General features: G+C 41.9%; 1 protein-coding gene across 4 annotated transcripts in view; it reads left to right on the forward strand.

The window, feature by feature from the left end:
• Nucleotides 1-20,477, forward strand: part of LOC307124065 (MSL complex subunit 3-like) — a 166,800-nt gene that overhangs the window by 60,716 nt on the left and 85,607 nt on the right. For 3 of the 4 annotated variants that reach the window (XM_079813053.1, XM_079813051.1, XM_079813052.1), the window contains exon 8: nt 14,991-15,149. The exons of the other annotated variant lie outside the window; for it this stretch is intronic. In XM_079813053.1, the coding sequence (XP_079669179.1) occupies nt 14,991-15,149 (159 nt within the window). The remainder of the gene's footprint in view (nt 1-14,990; nt 15,150-20,477) is intronic. 4 annotated transcript variants of the gene reach the window in all.

A 20,477-nucleotide genomic window follows, 5' to 3' on the forward strand; every position in this document is an offset into this window, starting at 1 on the left:
AAAATATAATTGTAAAGTAGGCTATCATGTAAATTTACTTTAAAAACAATATTTTGAATATAGAAATGTAAAGCATTAATTATCCTAACATTTTATGCAATTGTAATTGCAGTGTAAGTGCTTTCATGCAGCTTTTGTGCCACTTTTGCAGTGCAAAATGGATTTAGTTGATACGGATTTATTTGATTGGTAACAATTGATTTGTATAGTTTGCCTATATTAAAGTGTCCTCTCTCCCTTTCTCTACACACTCTACACTAATGACTGTATTAGTCCTTCACCCATTACAACATACTACAAATATTCTGATGATACTGCAATTCTGGCTCTCCTCAGCGATCACACTACCATTACTGCTTATCACGATACAATATCATATTTCACACACTGGTGCACAGACAATTTTCTCCATCTCAATGTTGAGAAAACAAAAGAACTGGTCTTTAATTCACCCAGTCTCAGTCAGATCTCCATTCATGGCAACATGATAGAACAGGTTGAGAAATTCAAGTATCTTGGACTTACCTTGGATAACAAGCTCACTTTTGACCATCACATAACAGACATCCATAAACGCTCACAACAACGTTTGCATGTTTTACGAAAACTCAGTTCCCTTTACATTGCCCCTCATCTTTTGTTACTATTGTACACAAGCATTATTCAGCCCATCTTGTTATACTGCTCCACTAGTTTTTACACTATGCTGTCAGTCACCAACAAAAATAAACTGAACAAAATAACACACATAGCTTCAAAAATAATACATTCCCCTACACCCAACATCTCAGAACTCAATGACAGAGCAATAGCCCGCCTTGCCCAAACCATAATAACAGACCCAGAGCACCCCCTCAACTTTCACTTCACTCTCCTGCCCTCTGGGCGCAGGTACAGGACCCTGACATGGAGAAGGGCTCGCTTCAAAAAGAGCTTTGTACCATCTGCAATTTCAATTCTTAACAATTCTTCTTTTTTTTCTTATGAAAATTGGCTCAGATGATCTTTGGACTGAGCCGCACAGAAATTACTGAACAGATAAAAAAAAAAATTATTCATCTTTGTTCAAAAGTTACGATGTCGTGAACCTAACGAGGTCGACCCAATATTGGTTCAGAGGCTGTATCTCGGCCAAACTTTGATCAATCGATATGAAAATTGATACAATTCATCTGAACCATGGTCTGAGGGTCCATGGGTGACATTTGAACTATTTAAAAAATAATAATTGTGTAGGTCTACCTGCATCAGCAAAGTATTCACAGAAATTTTAAGCAAACTAGTTTAAGTTTGCTTGTTACTTGTTTATTTACCTTCTTTTTATATAGGCTAGGCTACTCATTTAGCCTATTTAATAATTTAGCCTACTTAATTTTGTTATCAAGAGAAATGTAAATCGTTGTTTGGCCATCATTTTGCGAGCAACTGGTGATAAAGAAAAATGCCATGTCGCAATATTGAAAATATTTGCATCTTAAACCATGAGGGCGAGCCAGTGGATATCATATCGCAATGTGCAATCTGTGCACAAGAGTTATGCCAGTAAAGAAGTCTCAAACTCCAGTCAATTATTCACTACAGAAACTCTAAGTAAAAACTAACCGAGCTTAAGGCATCTGACGCTGCAATAATGCAGTGAGAGATTAATCAAAATTTCATTAATTTCTTGAATCGAGAAGAATTAAGTGTTAAACAAATTGTTTTTGAAATGAGGAGTAAGCATCTAACTAATCTTCATATTCTTGCAGCGCGTCGATTAGCTGTTTTATCCAAATCCACATGAATGTTCAGTGTTTGTTCAGTATCTTATTGCAATGTCCAAGAGTCTTCATGGTGTTTCTCGTCGTGTTTTCAGTTGGCACAAGCAAGAAAAATCTCTTTCACACGTTGTGGTGTTCATAACGGTGTCGGAGCAGATCAAGTGTTTTCTATTAATTCCTTTGGAAACTGAGCTTCCATAGGACTGGCCTGAAACGCACACTCTGCTCTGCGCCAGTGGACACGCACCGTTATGAATGGTCGTGCACATTTTACTTTCACTTTAGAATTAGCACCAATTCGGGGGTGGCAGTTGCTTGAATGGTGGGTTCGTTGTTATTCTTAATGTTAAACACAAGAACAAAACAGTACAATGACAAACTCACTTAAAGGGATAGTTCACCCTGAAATGAAAATAAAGCCATCTTTTACTCACCCTGCTGTTGTTCCAGTGCCCTATGTCCTTCTATCTTTTTCGGACCTCAAAATCAGAAAAAAAAAAAAAATAGTCCTGCACGCATTCCTTCCTATAATGGCAGTGGATAGCGACCAGACTAAAACATTACAAAAAGTATACAAAAGTATCACGTAATGATACAGTGAGACGCGCACCATATATGGAAAGTGTTCAGGAGGCATACTATAAGGTAAGGTAATACTCTTGGTCGCCAAGAATGTTCAACTTTGAGTAAAATGCAGCACTCATCACTGTCACTTTTCACCCAGCCGTCCAATCACAGTGGAGGAGGGGTGGGACAAAATAATTTAAAACAAGAGCCAGAGCAAATACTTTACATTGTATCAGCATTTTTATATAGAATCAATACAGAAACAAACTCTGTGAAATGAGATACTAGTAACACTTAGTTACTAGTTACTAGTAGCGCTTTTAACAATGTAGATTGTTTCAAAGCAGCTTTACAGTGTTAAACAGGAAAATAATGCAGCATAATTTTATTTTATTAATTTTAATGCAGCATAATTTTATTCAGCTGAATAGCCATTCTGGAAAAAACGCTGATGTCATCAGTTAATTTCAATTATCATACAGTGACAGTGTGGGCTTTAGATCAATAATTCGATCAGTAATTTAGTTTAAATGGTTAATTTAGTTTATTATTTAGATTTATTTCGATGCTTAGTTGAAAAATTTATTCACTTCCGCGGATATTCCGCATCATAACAAGAAAATAGTCTCAACTGAAAAAAACCGCTGCCCTGCCAAAATGCTCTCAAGCGCCCAAAGCGAGGCTTTTTTAGCAGAGCGTCTAGCGTTTTCAGCTGGCTAAGAACGCTTAGAAGGACATGTGGCCTAACTCGCACTGTTGTCATGGCACCCAGGATAAGCACACACACACACACACCATTTTGAGAAATCACGTTCAAAAGAAACAAATGCAACTCTCGTCTTTTCTATAAGGTATATGATAAGAAATAATACAATAATACTAATAATAAAACCTCCTGAAGTGAATATTGTGTACCGTTGTCATGACAACATTGCATGAGGGGCTGCTGAGTCAGTACTGACGGCTCGCACGCACTCTCACAGGAGCAGAGTAATGGCAGAGCTCAGTATTTCGACTGAATAATACGGTTTATTTCTCGCAAAACCTTATAGTGTGCCTCCTGAACACTTTCCATATAGGGCACGCGTCTCACTGTATCATTGCGTGATACTTTTTTATATTTGTTGTAATGTTTTAGCCTGGTCGCTATCCACTGCCATTATAGGAAGGAGCGCGTGCAGGACTATTTTTTACGCTCACTCTCGTTCGGCTCATGCAGCACTTTTTAATTGTAACTGTTTTCTATCTGAACTAAATGATTTTACTACTCTAAAAAAATCTAAACGATGATGGTGGTGGTGCCACGGCAGGCAAGTGATGTAACCGGTGTTGTGGCTAAACACCGGTAACACCGGCAACACACTATGGCAGCAAGCCTACAAGACTGTAGACTAGCTTGACTCTCTGAACAGTGAGTTTTTCTTGCTTATGCTCTCAGGGTTCCCACTAGGGTTGGGCATCGTTTTGATTTGAACGATTCTGATTCCGATTCCGATTCTTAGTTTCGATTACGGTTCTTTTCGATTCTCGATTCCGATTCTTTGAGGGGTGGAGTCACAACATGTCACAGGCTCATTTCACAGAGGAAAATTGTATTTTGATTCAATAATGAGTTTTAGTTTTGGGACTTTCTCCGCTGGCATTTCCACTTGCTTTGCTGCAAATGTGAATGGAGTTTCACACCGAGTCCCGACTTAACAATAGCATTAACAGCAGTCATATTAGGACGGCTACTAGCGTGGGCAATTTATATCTACATTTATCTACGAGGGGGGAAAATAATTTCGGTAACGTTGTTGTTCACCACAATTCGCAATTTGGTCAAGGGCTTTGTTATTACACTACAATCACTTACCTGATTATGACGAGGTGGGATAATGTTAGTTCACCCTGAAATGAAAATAAAGCCATCTTTTACTCACCCAGCTGTTGTTCAAATGCGCGTGTTCCTGTGTGTGCGCACTCCAAGCCACAGTAGCCTCGTGCAATATTGTCATGACAACCGGTACACAATATTCACTTAAGGAGGTTATATTATTAGTATTATTTCTTATCATATACGTTATAGAAAAGACAAGAATCGCGTTTTTTTCTATTGAGCTTGATTTCTCAAAATGGTTATGTGTGTGTGTGTGTGTGTGTGTGTGTGTGTGTGTGTGTGTGTGCTTATCGTGGGTGCAATGACAACAGTGCGAGTTATTATAGTAGGCATGAGAGCCTCCTAGTGTACACAGAGGAGCGCGCTCAGAATAATGGCCGAGCTCAGTGTTTTGACTGAATAATACGGTTTCTTTCTCGCAAAACCTTATAGTGTGCCCCCTGAACACTTTCCATATGGCGCGCGTCTCCCTGTATCGTTGCGTGATACATTTGTTTATTTTTTGTAATGTTTTAGCTGATCGCCATTCACTGCCATAATAGGAAGGAGCGCGTGCAGGAACATTATTTTAAATGTCATAGGACATAGGGCACTGGGACAACATCAGGGTAAGTAAAAGAAGGCTTTATTTTCATTTCAGGGTGAACTATCCCTTTAATAACGTTGGTTAGCGCAGGGTTGCCCGAGGAGGACCTGCGCAGCATTTCAAACACGCTACACTCGTTAATGTATACACCACATATTTGTAGTGCATCCTCCCGTGCAAGAAATAAGTTTGTCATATGTGTTGCACTGTGCCGACCCAGGCTTTTTTTTTTAAGTGAAATAAAGCCACACTTTTGAGCGCCGCTTACCGTGCTCCATGGCTGCAACAGAACAAACGGGCACGGCAAGCACTTCCGAAAACTTACGCGTTTGGAACCAATGATCGGAATCGAAAACAAAATTTCTAAACGATTCCAATGGCATCGTTATTTTTTAAACGGTTCCAAGTTGGAACCGGTTCTCGATGCCCAACCCTAGTTCCCACGCTTCTTGAAAGTACTTGAAAGTGCTTGAATTTCAGACACATGGATTCAAGGCCTGGAAAGTACTTGAAAACAAATATAGGTCCTTGAAAGTGTTTGAATTAAAACTGAAATAAATTTTGTTTAGAATGTTATTTAAAATAAATTGTCCTACAGTAAATGCGCTATCAAAGACAGAACGAAACGTTGCTCATGTTCGGGGGTGGAGGGGTTGCGGGGAAAAAATCTTGAACCGATGGAGAGCAGTGCATACACTTGTTGAAAATGAAGAGTTGCGATTTTCTAGGCCGATATGGCTAGGAACAGTGTTGGGAGTAATTCCACTACTTTAAGCGGTAACGCGCAACCTAACAATTTTTTTTTTTTTGATCAAGTAACACAATTACTAAAATTTAAATAACTTTAAATGTTTTTTGTTACTTGCTTTACTCTCTTTTGTGAAAAATTAACGCTTGCAGACAAGAAGCTCAAATCTAGGACCTTGAATCCTCCCTGTTACACATTGTTGCAGCCATTAAAATAGTTCAGTTTTGTTTTTAATGTCAAAGTAGTTATATTTCATTTAGTTTCTTTATTAAGTTAATTTAGAAAAATGTTAAATTAAAGTTTTTATTTTTTAAAGTGACGACCAAGCGGCCAGCAGCCCACAGTGAGTTAACCCAACGCTCTAGCCTCTCAAATCAACACTGGACTTGTCTTGCCTATAATAAAACAGGGTAGGCCTACCCGCGGGATCTTAAAAAGTCTTAAATGTCTTTAAATTCCATCCATCCATCCATCATCTTCCGCTTATCCGGGGCCGGGTCGCGGGTGCAACAGTCTAAGCAGAGACGCCCAGACTTCCCTCTCCCTAGCCACTTCCCTTGCCTGAGGCGTTCCCAGGCCAGCCGGGAGACATAGTCCCTCCAGCGTGTCCTAGGTCTTCCCCGGGGCCTCCTCCCGGTGGGACGTGCCTGGAACACCTCCTTGGGAAGGCGTCCAGGAGGCATCCGAAATAGATGCCCGAGCCACCTCAGCTGGCTCCTCTCGATGTGGAGGAGCAGCGGCTCTACTCCGAGTTCCTCCCGAGTGACTGAGCTCCTCACCCTATCTCTAAGGGAGCGCCCAGCCACCCTACGGAGAAAGCTCATTTCAGCCGCCTGTATCCGTGATCTTGTCCTTTCGGTCATGACCCACAGCTCATGACCATAGGTGAGAGTAGGAACGTAGATTGACCGGTAAATCGAGAGCTTGGCCTTGCAGCTCAGCTCCTTCTTTACCACGACAGACCGGTACATCGACCGCATTACTGCAGAAGATGCACCGATCCGTCTGTCAATCTCCCGTTCCATCCTTCCCTCACTCGTGAACAAGACCCCAAGATACCTGAACTCCTCCACTTGAGGCAGGAACTCTCCACCCACCTGAAGCTGGCAAGCCACCCTTTTCCGACTGAGAACCATGGCCTCGGACTTGGAGGTGCTGATTCTCATCCCAGCCGCTTCACACTCGGCCGCAAACCGTCCCAGTGCACGCTGAAGGTCCTGGCTCGAGGAGGCCAACACGACAACATCATCCGCAAAAAGCAGTGACGAAATCGCGTGGTCCCCAAACCGGACACTCTCCGGCCCTTGGCTGCGCCTAGAAATTCTGTCCATAAAAATTATGAACAGAACCGTTGACAAAGGGCAGCCCTGCCGGAGTCCAACATGCACTGGGAACAAGTCTGACTTCCTGCCGGCAATGCGGACCAAGCTCCTGCTCTGGTCGTACAGGGACCGAACAGCCCTAAGCAGGGGGTCGCCGACCCCATACTCCCAGAGCACCCTCCACAGAATGCCACGAGGAACACAGTCAAATGCCTTCTCCAAATCCACAAAACACATGTGGACTGGTTGGGCAAACTCCCATGAACCCCCCAGCACCCTGGAAAGGGTATAGAGCTGGTCCAGTGTTCCACGACCGGGACGAAAACCACACTGTTCCTCCTGAATCCGAGGTTCCACTATCGGCAGAATTCTCCCCTCCAGTACCCTGGCATAGACTTTCCCGGGGAGGCTGAGAAGTGTGATCCCCCTATAGTTGGAACACACTCTCCGGTCCCCCTTCTTGAAAAGAGGGACCACCACCCCGGTCTGCCAGTCCAGAGGTACTGTCCCCGACCGCCATGCGATGTTGCAGAGGGGTGTCAGCCAAGACAGCCCCACAACATCCAGAGACTTGAGGTACTCAGGGCGGATCTCATCCAACCCCGGTGCCTTGCCAACGAGGAGCTTTTTAACCACCTCGATGACTTCAGCCCGGGTGATGGACGAGTCCACCTCTGAGTCCCCAGCCACTGCTTCCTCAACGGAAGACATGTCGGTGGGATTGAGGAGATCCTCGAAGTATTCCTTCCACCGCCCGACGATATCCCCAGTTGAGGTCAACAGGTGCCCATCTCCACTGTAAACAGTGTTGGTGGGGCACTGCTTCCCCCTCCTGAGGTGTCGAACGGTTTGCCAGAATCTCTTCGAGGCCGACCGATAGTCTTTCTCCATGGCCTCACCAAACTCCTCCCAGGCCTCCACGACTACCCGGGCTGCAGTCCGCTTGGCCTGCCGGTACCGGTCAGCTGCCTCCTGAGTCCCACAAGCCATCCAGGCCCGATAGGACTCCTTCTTCAGCTTGACGGCATCCCTTACTTCAGGTGTCCACCACCGGGTTCGGGGATTGCCGCCTCGACAGGCACCGGAGACCTTACGGCCACAGCTCCGAGCGGCCGCAGCGACAATGGAGGTGGAGAACATGGTCCACTCGGACTCAATATCTCCAGACTCCCTCGGGATCCGGTCGAAGCTCTGCCGGAGGTGGGAGTTGAAGATCTCTCTGACAGGGGGCTCGGCCAAACGTTCCCAACAGACCCTCACAGTACGTTTGGGTCTGCCGGGTCTGTCCAGCTTCCTCCCCCGCCATCGGATCCAACTCACCACCAGGTGATGATCAGTTGACAGCTCCGCCCCTCTCTTCACCCGAGTGTCCAAGACATATGTCCGAAGGTCTGGTGACACGACCACAAAGTTGATCATCGACCTCCGGCCTAGGGTGTCCTGGTGCCACGTGCACTGATGGACACCCTTATGCTTGAACATGGTGTTCGTTATGGACAAACCGTGGCTAGCACAGAAATCCAATAACAGAACACCGCTCGGGTTCAGATCAGGGGGCTGTTCCTCCCAATCACGCCCCTCCAGGTGTCACTGTCACTGCCCACGTGGGCGTTGAAGTCCCCCAGTAGAACGACGGAGTCTCCAGTCGGAGCACTTTCCAGCACCCCTCCCAGAGACTCCAAGAGGGCCGGGTGCTCCGCACTGACGCTTGGGCCGTAGGCACAAACGACAGTGAGAGACCTATCCCCGACTTGAAGGCGCAGGGAAGCGACCCTCTCGTTCACCGGGGTGAACTCCAACACATGGCGGCCCTCCGCCTCTCACCATGGGCAACTCCAGAGTGGTAGAGAGTCCAGCCTCTCTCAAGAGGTGTGGTTCCAGAGCCCAAGCTGTGCGTGGAGGTGAGCCCGACTATTTCTAGTCGATACCTCTCGACCTCCTGCACAAGCTCAGGCTCCTTCCCCACCAACGAGGTGACATTCCACATCCCTAAAGCCAGATTCCGTGTCCAGAGATCGGGTCGTCGGGGGCCTCGCCCTCGACTGCTGCCCGATTCACTATGCACCGGCCCCTTATGCTCCCTCCTGCAGGTGGTGAGCCCACAGGAGGGCGGCCCCACATCACTCCTTCGGGCTGGACCCCATGGGGGGAGGCCCGGGCACCAGGCGCTCGCATACGAGCCCCAACCCCTGGCTCCAGGGTGGGGCCCCGGCTGCACCATGCCGGGCGACGTCACGGTCCTTGGTGTGGTTGTGAAACATAATGGTTTGTGAACTGTTTGGTCTGGCCCGTCACCAAGAACCTGTTTGCCTTGGGAGACCCTACCAGGGGCATATAGCCCCAGACAACATAGCTCCCAGGATCATTCGGGTACTCAAACCTCTCCACCACGATAAGGTGAAAGTTCAAGGAGAGGATTCTTTAAGGAAGGAGTCTTTAAATTCAAAATCTAAATTTTAAGGCCTTAAAAAGTCTTAAATTCGCTGAAGTGTTGAGTTCTAGGTCTTAAATCATTTTAAACGGGTCTTAATTTTCCTACGTCCATGTAACGCTAACTCTTGCTCATTGAAATGCTCCCGCAGCGTTTTAGAGTGTGTGTATGTGTGTGTGTGTGTGTTGTAGTTAGTTTTTTTCGCTAGTGAGAGACCAACATGCATCTTATATTGCAGCCAATCAGCTTTCGTGTTATTGGCGCGAGGCTCTCTCGGATTGTAGCTACCACAGACACATCAAACGGATTTTATTCTTCAGCTGACAGTTATTCCAGTTACGCGATCATGAAAGCAAAGGCGAATCAAAAAAAGACTAAAAAGGCTAAAAAAAGAGTTTAAAAAGCGATGTAAATCCCGAATTCATTCGCTACTGACACACGGACCGATGTCAGACTGGCCGTGGATTCTGTGCACACGTTTGCCGCCTGTCAGCGCTCGCGCGAGTGTACCGAATCTAGGCTCATTCATAGATATCCATATCTATGGGCATGGGCGTCGGAACCATTGTATGTGGGTGGGATAAGACCCACCCACTTTTTATGATCAATGATATTGGACCCACTCACTTTTATCGTCTCTAACATTCAGCACATGTTTGTTTACCTACCCCTAATCAATAAACACTTATTATTAAACACGTTAGACGCTTTATTTCCACTTTTCTAATATTTTCTTCATTTTTATTAAAAATAAATGCTTTTCCGATCTGATATGTGATGGGAAAAGGGAGAAGATTGAGCTCTGTGAAAGGCGGACTCGAACCGCGGGTCGATTTGTGTCAAAACTAGATGCCGTGCGTCTTACCCCTACACAACTGCCGCTCTCAATGATATGGCGATTTCCGTAATTTTGTCTTTCCAAACTATTCGTTTAGCAAGCAAAGCAGTATATTTGTACTTCATGTAATTGGCATCTACTCCAGTAAAAAAATTCTGAGGACCCACCCACATTTTTTTTGCTTCCGATGCCCATGTCTATGGGCTCATTACTGTAGGTCTTAAAGTGAAAGCAACCCAATATAGCCTAGCCCATACCCACTCCTGCCTGTGTCGTTAATATTAATCAAACAACCAGGGCCGTTTGAAGGAATTTGGGGGCCCCAAGCAAAATGGACATGGAGGCCCCCAATACCAACCCCTACCACCCAATACCAACCACTAGAACGCCTTCCTTATCCCATTAAAAAACATATTACAGTATGTAACCATATTCCGTCCGTTCGGGAAAAAAAAGTTGCACTAACTGTTCGTTACAAGCAGCATTTGCCATCAGGCAGGTTAGTCAGCTAACATAAACTTATTTTTGCTAGCCTTCCTGCTGCAAACTTACACCATGTTTGACAAGTAGAGCTATTTTATCCAGTGTAATTTATCACTTACCACTATCTTGTTTTTTCTTATCCTCCTCTTACTTTCTCTTTTTTCTTTTCTGGCTTCCTGAAGCATAATTCTGCTTCATGATGACTGTCGAGGAGGTTTTGTATTTTGCCGCTGCAGAGATCGCGAATATATGCAAATTGCAGTACGTCTAATTGTTCTATTTATGGTTTTAGGTAATCCCTAACTACTCTTTCCATGCATTTAGCAAGTATTGATGTTAACGCCACAGGACGAAAGTCATCTAGATTTTTTGCTTTTACTTTTTTCGGAAGGGGTCTTATAAATGATAACTTCCATAGATTCGGTACGATCTGTAAGTCTAATAAAAACTGAAATAATTTTGTTAGGGGGTCAGTTAGTTCATTTGCACATATCTTTAAAACTCTGCCCTTAAGGCCATCTGGACCCGGTGCTTTATAGGGCTTAATGCATTTAAGGGACCTTCTGATTTGGTCCCCTGTCAACCAAATCGGTGGCACCACTGGAATATTATTACTTATTTCTTCAATCTTATTCCAGTTATCGGCTGCATCATATCTTCCATAAAACAAATTCAAATCGTTAACCCATTTAAAACCATCCGTCCCTATAATGATATCATTATTTACGTTTCTTGAGTCACGCCCACAATTTGTTTTTATGTATAACACTTGCATGAATGATAAAAAATGACAGTTATTTGAGTCTCTTTGGCACTGATAAGAAAAAAACAGCCGGTCGCGCCAACTCGAGGGGGTTAAAAAGCAGACATAAAAGTAACTTAAAAGTTACTTTCCCTAGTAACTAATTACTTTTGATATACAGTAATTGGTAAAGTAATTCAGTTATTTTTAAAAGAAGTAAGTAGTAACTGTAACTAATTTCTAATTTTCAGTAACTTGCCCAACACTGGCTAGGAACTATTCTCTCATTCCTGCGTAATGATCAAGGAACTTTGCTGCCGTACTATGAGTGCAGTGGCGCAATGATATTACGCAGTGCCTGAAAATAGGCTAACTTCCGTCAACATAACTAACGTGACAACCTGCTTGCACGGAGCGCTGGGGACTATTTTCAGGTGCTGTGTAATATCATTGCGCCTCTGCACCCATAGGATGGCAGCAAAGCTCATGGATTACTACACAGGAATGAGAGTATAGTTCCTAGCCATATCGGTCTAGAAAATCACAACTTTTCATTTTCCGTCTGTCTCAGTACACAATGTAACTATACTCATCACAACATGTAAATAGGAAAATGTTGGCGTTATTTTGTAGTAGGCAGTAGGCTAGCTGGAGCCGTTTACCTCCAGTCTTTGTGCTAAGCTAGGCTAGGGGTGGGTGCGTCAGACAGAGTTGAGGCACGCACGGAGATGAGAATGGTATGTATGGACTTATCTAACTCTGGGGGATACGGTGAATTAGCACAAGTCCCAAGAAGTTGGCGTGTTCCTTTAAGTAGCCTACTTTAAGAGGTCTTTCGTCAAAAACCTCTTAAAAACAAGTTTTTTCTCTGAACATTACTCTTCAGCTCTTGTTTTACAAATTGTACCTTTGTTATGGATATGTTTTTTGTTTGTATTCCTCTATTTTTTTGTATTAATCAGTCCTGTTTGAAATACCCCTTTGTATCTCTAACCTAACCTTGTAAGCGACTTCTGTATATATTACGTTAGGTGTAAACTTAGGTGTAAATTGATACAATTAAAAAATAAACAACTATTTTTGGGGGGAATTCAAATATGGATGTTATCTTGTTGATGATTGATGGTTATCCAATTTGATTAATGGTAAATAGAAGGCAAAGCTGTTTTAAAATAATCTTTTCCAAAAGTTTGTCTCAGGCACAGCCACCTTGTAAAGTTACTGACAATTTTGTTCACATATTTAACATTGTTGCCTCCCATTGATGTATGTTAATCCGTTGCTATACAGTGGAGTTCTGAGGGTCAGACCAGTGTTTTATCTAACCGCCTTACTGGTTTGTCAGCGTTTATTTTGTATTAACCCCTTACTGCACTTATATTCCCCCATTTTGGTAAGTGGGGTATAAATGATATATCCAAAATAAAAAGGTTGCAGCTCATAAGTCATTCTGAATAGACACATATCAACATGTATTTAGAAAGCCAACACTTGAGACTCCGAATTACTCAGACTGTTATTAATATGGAGATATATATAAGCTCAAACATAAAAACAAAAAAATATAAACATATATTTGGTCAGATTAATGTTTATTAGCTTCTTGTTTCACATGTTGAAATGTTTCTTTGGGCTGGTTTTTCACGGTACAATTCAATATATTTTCAAAAGGTGAAAAAGGTGAAAAGGCGAACTCAAAACTTCGAACATATCTTCCTTTCTTAAGAATGACTTCAGTGCCGTTCTTTTCTCAAATAGAAGCTTAACTCCAAGTATTCCAGAGTCGCGGCCAACAACCGATTCAAAAGGCCGCTGTTCGTCAGCTTTGTTTACGAGTAGCACGCAGAACCTCCGCAACTCTGCCGTGATGTGTCGTCATTATGTTAAGCCCGCCCCACCGACTCTACACACGCTGTGATTGGCCTGACCAGAGTTTAGTTTTTTTTTTATTGAGAGTTGCTAGACTACACTCGCGGCAAAATAAATTTTCTGCCGCTAGGGTGCGTCTAGATTTCTAGGCTAACAAATTTGCGGATTTGATTAAAATATGTGAATGAATTTGTCTGAGTATTCTTGTGTTCATTGGAAAGGGCAGATATATTGATACTCGAAACCATGATCAGCAATGCAGTGATTGGCTGGCGGAAAGTAATGATAGCTTATTAAAAAACAGCTAAGCGACCAAAACGACATAAGTTATAATAGATAAATTAAATGTATATTGTTTGTTACATGATTCCCAATTATTTCCTTTATTTCACAATTTCTAGTAGGCATACAGTATGTGTACAGGCTTTACATTTGTATTTCAATGTTGTAATCAGCAATTCCTTTAATTTTACCCGTGAAGCAGATTTGTTGGTGAGAGCATTTATTAAAGTTTCTTAAGGGTCAAGAACATTTTTCTAATGGCACTTTACAGCATTTTTTACAGCATCTCCTGCACTGCATCAAGCCACTCCCATAATAGCTGTTCAAAATCAAATTAACGCACAACTCACATTAACTGCACATCATGTGTGTAAGACTCCAATAAAATTATTAGGTAATTATTCCCTAACGAATAAATCTTTCAATGAGTAAAATTGGCTGTGTCTATATTATGATACACAACATTGTAATATTATTTTCTAATTCATTTTTAAATACTTATAATTATTATTAGGCTATTTTAATCAATTAGAGCACTCTTCTAAGAAAATAGCATTGGCTGGGACAGACTTTAAGTATCACCTTAAAAAGATGCAACCTATTCCCGTTTACATGAAATAAGACCTGTTGCTATGACAGCAACTCCAGGATGAGCTTCAACGAACCTAAAAATCCTGGATCATGTCAAATTGTCAAGCTAATTGAGTAATCCATGTAAGAAGAACAGGCCCCAGATCAAGTAAGAGTGTGATGTTTTAAGCAATCTTTGCCTTTTAAAGGGTTTAAACCACATAGCTTGTAACACTTTAGTATGGGAAACACATATTCACTATTAACTACTTTTGCCTCAATAAACTACTAATTTACTGCTTATTAATAGTCAGTAAGGTATTTTTGTAGCGTTTAAATTTAGGTATTGGATAGGATTAAGAGATGTAGAATAAGGTCATGCAGAATAAGGCATTAATGTGCTTTATTAATAAACAGCCAATATCCTAGTAATATGCATGCTAATAAGCAAATAGTTAATAGCGGGAATTTAACCCTAAAACAAAGTGTTACCCATTAATTAGTTGTGATTAGCTGTGATTTGAAATTTGAACATGGATTTTTATTCTTATTTTACATTAATACACAGACGTTTCATGAAACATTGGGTCATGAATATTTGCCTCAAAAGTCATGGAAATGTATTGGTCGAAATGTGTATGAACCCTGAATTCAGTAGTTGCTGGATATTGGTAGGGCCATGACCCTAGCGTAGGGAGCATTCTGTTGCAGTTTACTGACATGTCATGACAAATCCCCTCACCTGTGACTGTTTTCACAATACAGTACGGCCTCTCATTCTATCTAAATTAATACATTTGTTTTTCTAATCTTTTATGTGAAGAGATGCCATTTGATACAAGTCTACTTGAAATTTTACAGAAATAACTCAGATCTTGAAGCTAAGTGGGCTTTATTTGTTCTCCCATTACAGTGAGGAGCTCTGTAAAGAAATGGTGGATGGTTTGAGGATCACATTCGACTTTACCCTTCCACTGATCCTACTGTACCCAAACGAACAAGCCCAGTTCAAAAAAATAAGCTCCTCCAAGTTCTTCCAACCAATTACTGACAGCGCAGCCTGCACCAGTAGGTAAGAGTTAACATTTAATCAAATTTACTGAAGACATAATTTTGTTTTGAAATGTCTTAATTAAATTTTGTTCAAAATTGAATGTTAATTTTTTTTTTACTTTTTTATGGTTTACAAATGTTTTAGAGGGATGAGAATGCTATAATTTTTAAATCACTTGATGCAACTAAAGTAAACTAAAGTCACTGAACAGCAGTGGTTTTTCAATCCTGGTCCTGGAAATCCACCGCTTTTGCTGACATGGCCAACATAGCCTATTACTTTTGTTATCCCCAGTCTCTCTATTTCTGTAGGGGAAATTTAAAAGAGAAATTCTGGGAATTAAATCTAAATTTAGCGGGATCTGTCGGGTCAGGAATACAATTATTTATAGCGGGTGAGAACAGAGTAAATTTCAAGTGCGAGCGGGAGGGTGCGGTGCGGAATAGATCCTATTGCGGGAGCGGGACGAAAAAACAGCCCTGCACAGATTTAATGTGTATTTAAAGAAACAAAGATAAAAGAAAGCGAAAAGGGAGAGAATGGACTGATTCCTCTTCTTGAGAGAATGGTTGAGAAATAAATAACATTTATGCAAGTTAAAATTGGGAAATTAAAGTTTTGCCAGGTTGCTCAGGGCAGGGAACTGGGGACTGTGTGAATGCCACCACTAAACGCTTTGTTTACTTCGAGTTCAAGCAGTTGCACTGTTGTGTTCAATAGTATCGAGGTTACACTTGAGTTACTGGGAAATTTTATCCCGCGCCGCGAGAAATCTGATCGAGTGGCGCGGGAATGCAGACCAGTCAAATCCTGTAGTCACCAGTGTGCTATGAATTCTGGGATAGGGTAGGCTGCGAAGTTGTGCGAAGGTTCCATCTGTTGTACCCTTCCTTTGCCTGAGAAACGGAGGGCGCATTTTGAAGTCGCTTTCGAATTGCGGCAGCCTTCGTCGCACCGCTGTGACGCAATCACACTTCAAATGTGGCCTTCAGAAGTGCAGCTTTCACATTGGGACACCCTTCGTAGTGATGCTGTGACGCAATCGCACTTCAAATGCGGCTTTCAGAGGGTGCAGCCTTCACATTGGGACAGCCTTCGTAGTGCTGCTACGACGCAATCGCTCTTCAAATGCAGCTTTCGAAGTGCGCACCCTTCACTTTGGGACACAGCTATGGTGTTATTATGATTCAGGCTGCATCACAAATCAGAATACAGATTGGGATTGGTAGGATTCAGATATACATCTATTTCCTCTTGCTTGAAGACCGATTCATCACGCCGGTATGGAGCGGAAACTGGCCATAGGGTCTGTGCTGAGGACCTGTCTAGATCTTGTGGTCTCTGCTGAGGATCTGTGTCGACGAGGTCTTCACAGGGGGTTGTCTAGTAGACACAGTCTCTGCAGACATTTAGGGCTGTGTCGTGGTCATGTCAGGGCAACCACCCAGTAGAGCATTACAATAATCTAGCCTTGAGGTCATGAACGCATGAACTAACTTTTCTGCATTTGTCATTGAGAGTGTATGTTGTAAATTAGATAGATTTTAAGATGGAAAAATGGCAAAAATTATGATATGGGTGATGTGGGTGATATAATCAAAGTCTTATTTCTTGATACGAGTAATTTTAAATGTCAGTGAAATTTCACAATTCTCAATACTTTGGCAAAAACTAATACTAGGCTAATTAATGTAAGTAAAAGTCCTCAAAACTGTTAACAGGAGACACGTAAACAGTCAGCAATACAATAAGAAAATAAACTACACTGAACAAATTTATAAAATCAACACTTTTTTTGTTTTGTTTTTGCCCCCATTTTTCATGAGCTGAACTCAAAGATCTAAGACTTTTTCTATGTACACAAAAGGCCTATTTCTCTCAAATATTGTTCACAAATCTGCCTAAATCTGGGTTAGTGAGCACTTCTCCTTTGCCAAGATAATCCAACCACCTGTGGCATATCAAGATGCTGATTAGATACCATTTGGTGACCACCATTTTGCCTCACGTAGTGCAACACATCTCCTTCGTATAGAGTTGATCAGGTTGTTGATTGTGGCCTGTGGAATGTTGGTCCACTCCTCTTCAATGGCTGTGCCAAGTTGCTGGATATTGGCAGGAACTGGAACACGCTTTCGTATATGCCGATCCAGAGCATCCCAAACTTTTTAAATGGGTGACATGTCCGGTGAGTATGCTGGCCATGCAAGCACTGGGATGTTTTCAGCTTCCAGGAATTGTGTACAGATCCTTGCAACATGGGGCCGTGCATTATCATGCTGCAACATGAGGGGATGGTTATGGATGAATGGCACAACAATGGGCCTCAGGATCTCAGTATCTCTTTGCATTTAAAATGCCATCAATAAAATGCACCTGTGTTCATTATTCATAACATACGCCTGCCCATACCATAACCCCACTGCCACCATGGGCCACTCGCTCCACAACGTTGACATCAGCAAACCGCTCACCCACACGACACCATAGACGCTGTCTGCCATCTGCCCTGTACAGTGAAAACCAGGATTCATCCGCGATCTTGGAGGTGAAGATGCTGGATGTGGAGGTCCTGGGCTGGTGTGGTTACATGTGGTCTGCGGTTGTGAGGCCGGTTGGATATACCGCCAAATTCTCTGAAACGCCTTTGGAGACGGCTTATGGTAGAGAAATGAACATTCAATTCACGGGCAACAGCTCTGGTGGACATTCCTGCAGTCAGCATGGCAATTGCATGCACCATCAAAACTTGTGGCATTGTGTCACAGGTCGGGGTGGGCGCTTGAACCAACCGGCCGTCACCCCTGATTTGCACACCACAGTGAGGAGCTGCACCGCAGGACACAGCAGACGGGACAACAAAAGGCAAGTATAAAAAAATCTCTTTATTTACTTTAAAACATCTCTTTAAAACAATTACTGTAGTGCTTCAGCATTCTCTTCACTGAACTCAGACAGAGAGGCTAAGTATACTTCACAGCTTTACTGGACTCAGACAGAGAGGGTACGTATACTTCACAGCTTTACTGGACTCAGACAGAGAAGAGGGTATGTATACTTTACCGCTTTAGCAGGCTCTTCACTGGACTCAGACAGAGAGGAGGGTATGTATTAGGGATGCAACAATACAGTTAGTCCACGGTTCAATACATACCTCGGTTTTAACCACGGTTTTCGGTTCGGTTCGGTTCGGTTCTGATGGCTTGTCACATCAGTTTTTTGCTATTCTATTCTTAAGCGACAGGAACAGCAAGAGGTTAAGGAGAAAAAAGACTATTTTTTAATTGCAATAGTCTTTCTTTATTTTACTTAAAAGAATTGAAAAACCTTACTTAAACTTAAAACTTTACTTAAAAAAAACCCTTGTACACATTCCTAGTGTATTGTATAATATATAAAAAAAATTAAAATAAATAAAAAAAATTATATATATATATATATATATATATATATATAAGATTTACACTGGCAGCTCAGAGCTGTACAGCAGCATTTAAGTATGATATTGAATGAATAAATGTAAAAATAAAACTACATAGACTTCACTATAAAATATACACTGATTCTTATTAAAGCTACTGTATTAAAGTTTTTCAGTCAAGAGCAGTGAGTGATTTTCTCTTTGTCTTTTGTTGTTGTATTTACATTAAATGGATAGTTCACTCAAAAATGAGAAATGAATACAGGTTTGGAACAATATTAGAGTGAGTAAATAATGACATAATTTTAGAGGTGAACTGCCCCTTTAAGGACCCCTTTAAGGACCCCTTTAAGGACCCCTTTAAGGACGTGTTCAGGCTGCCTGCTGTCAATGTAAGACCTGCGTGCATCGTGCAGACACGCGCCGATTTTACTTTAACTTTAGACATAACCGACTGTGTTTATGTTAACCTTGTGTGTATTTGACAGTATTAACGCAGTAAGAGGATTAGTCCAGTAATCACGTGTTTGACAAGCGTTTAGTGCGCACGCTCGGAAAAGCGCATGTTAAAACTGCGCACACGCCGGCAAGGCTTTAAAACGCATGCAAATAATGAACTTTGGTGATTGTGAATTACTATAGTGTTCCGTGAGTATAACTCTACCGCTAATGTGTGATGTGAATGTATGTCGCGTTGTTCAGTGTATTGGGATGGAGGCAAATGATAGAATTTGTTGAAAAATACTTAATTAAATGCAAAACCGAAAAACCGCAATTCACAAGCACGTATTGAACCGTGAAGGCCGTACCGAACGGTTCAATATTATATTGAGAATTGTGGCATCCCTAGTATGTATACTTCACCGCTTTAGCAGGCTTTTCACTGGACTCAGACGGAGAGGAGGGTACGTGTACTTCACAGCTTTAGCAGACTCTGTAACTGGGTTCAAACAGAGAGAGAGGTGAGTGTTTTCAACCACATCCACAGGCTTTCACAGCTTTTAGCGTTTCCTGCAACTGGGTTCAACCAGAGGGAGAGGTGAGTGTTTTCAACCACATCCACAGGCTTTCACAGCTTTTAGCGTTTCCTGCAACTGGGTTCAAACAGAGGGAGAGGTGATTGTTTTCAACCACATCAACGGGCTGTCACAGCTTTTAGCTGTCTATTTGTTGCGTGTTTTTATTATTGAGAGGAAAGTGCATTGGAGACCGACACAGGCTAGAACGAAATTGTTGAATAAAGTCGTTATTTTTGTTTGTTTTTGCACACAACATCGAAACATCGAAATAAATCTAATTAATAAACTAAATTAACCATTTAAACTAAATTACTGATCGAAATATTGATCTAAAGCCCACACTGTCACTGTATGATAATTTAAATGAACTGATGGCATCAGCGTTTTTTCCAGAATGGCTATACAGCTGAATAAAATTATGCTGCATTATTTTCCTGTTTAACACTGTAAAGCTGCTTTGAAACAATCTACATTGTTAAAAGCGCTATATAAATAAAGTTGACTTGACTTGACTTGACACTAAATGTTCAACTAATAACCTAATAAATCTAATTAGTAAACTAAATTAACTATATAAACTAAATTACTGATCTGCCAACATTGTCACTGTATGATAACTGAAATGAGCTGATGACATCACCGTTTTCCCCAGAGCGTCTGTTGCATTATTTTTCTGTTTAACACTGTGAAGCTGCTTTGAAACAATCTGCATTGTAAAAAGCGCTATATAAATAAAGTTGACTTGACAAAAAGGATTTTCATCGCTTCAAAAAATTAAGGTTGAACCACATGGACTATTTTAACAATGTTTGTACTACCTTTCTGGGTCTTGGAAGTGTTAATTAAATAGCTGACTATGGAGAGGTCAGAGAGCTTTCTGATTTCATCAAAAATATATTAATTTGT

Source organism: Gobio gobio (assembly GCF_949357685.1).
Source record: "Gobio gobio genome assembly, chromosome: 3".
In the NCBI taxonomy this organism is placed as follows: Eukaryota; Metazoa; Chordata; class Actinopteri; order Cypriniformes; family Gobionidae; genus Gobio; species Gobio gobio.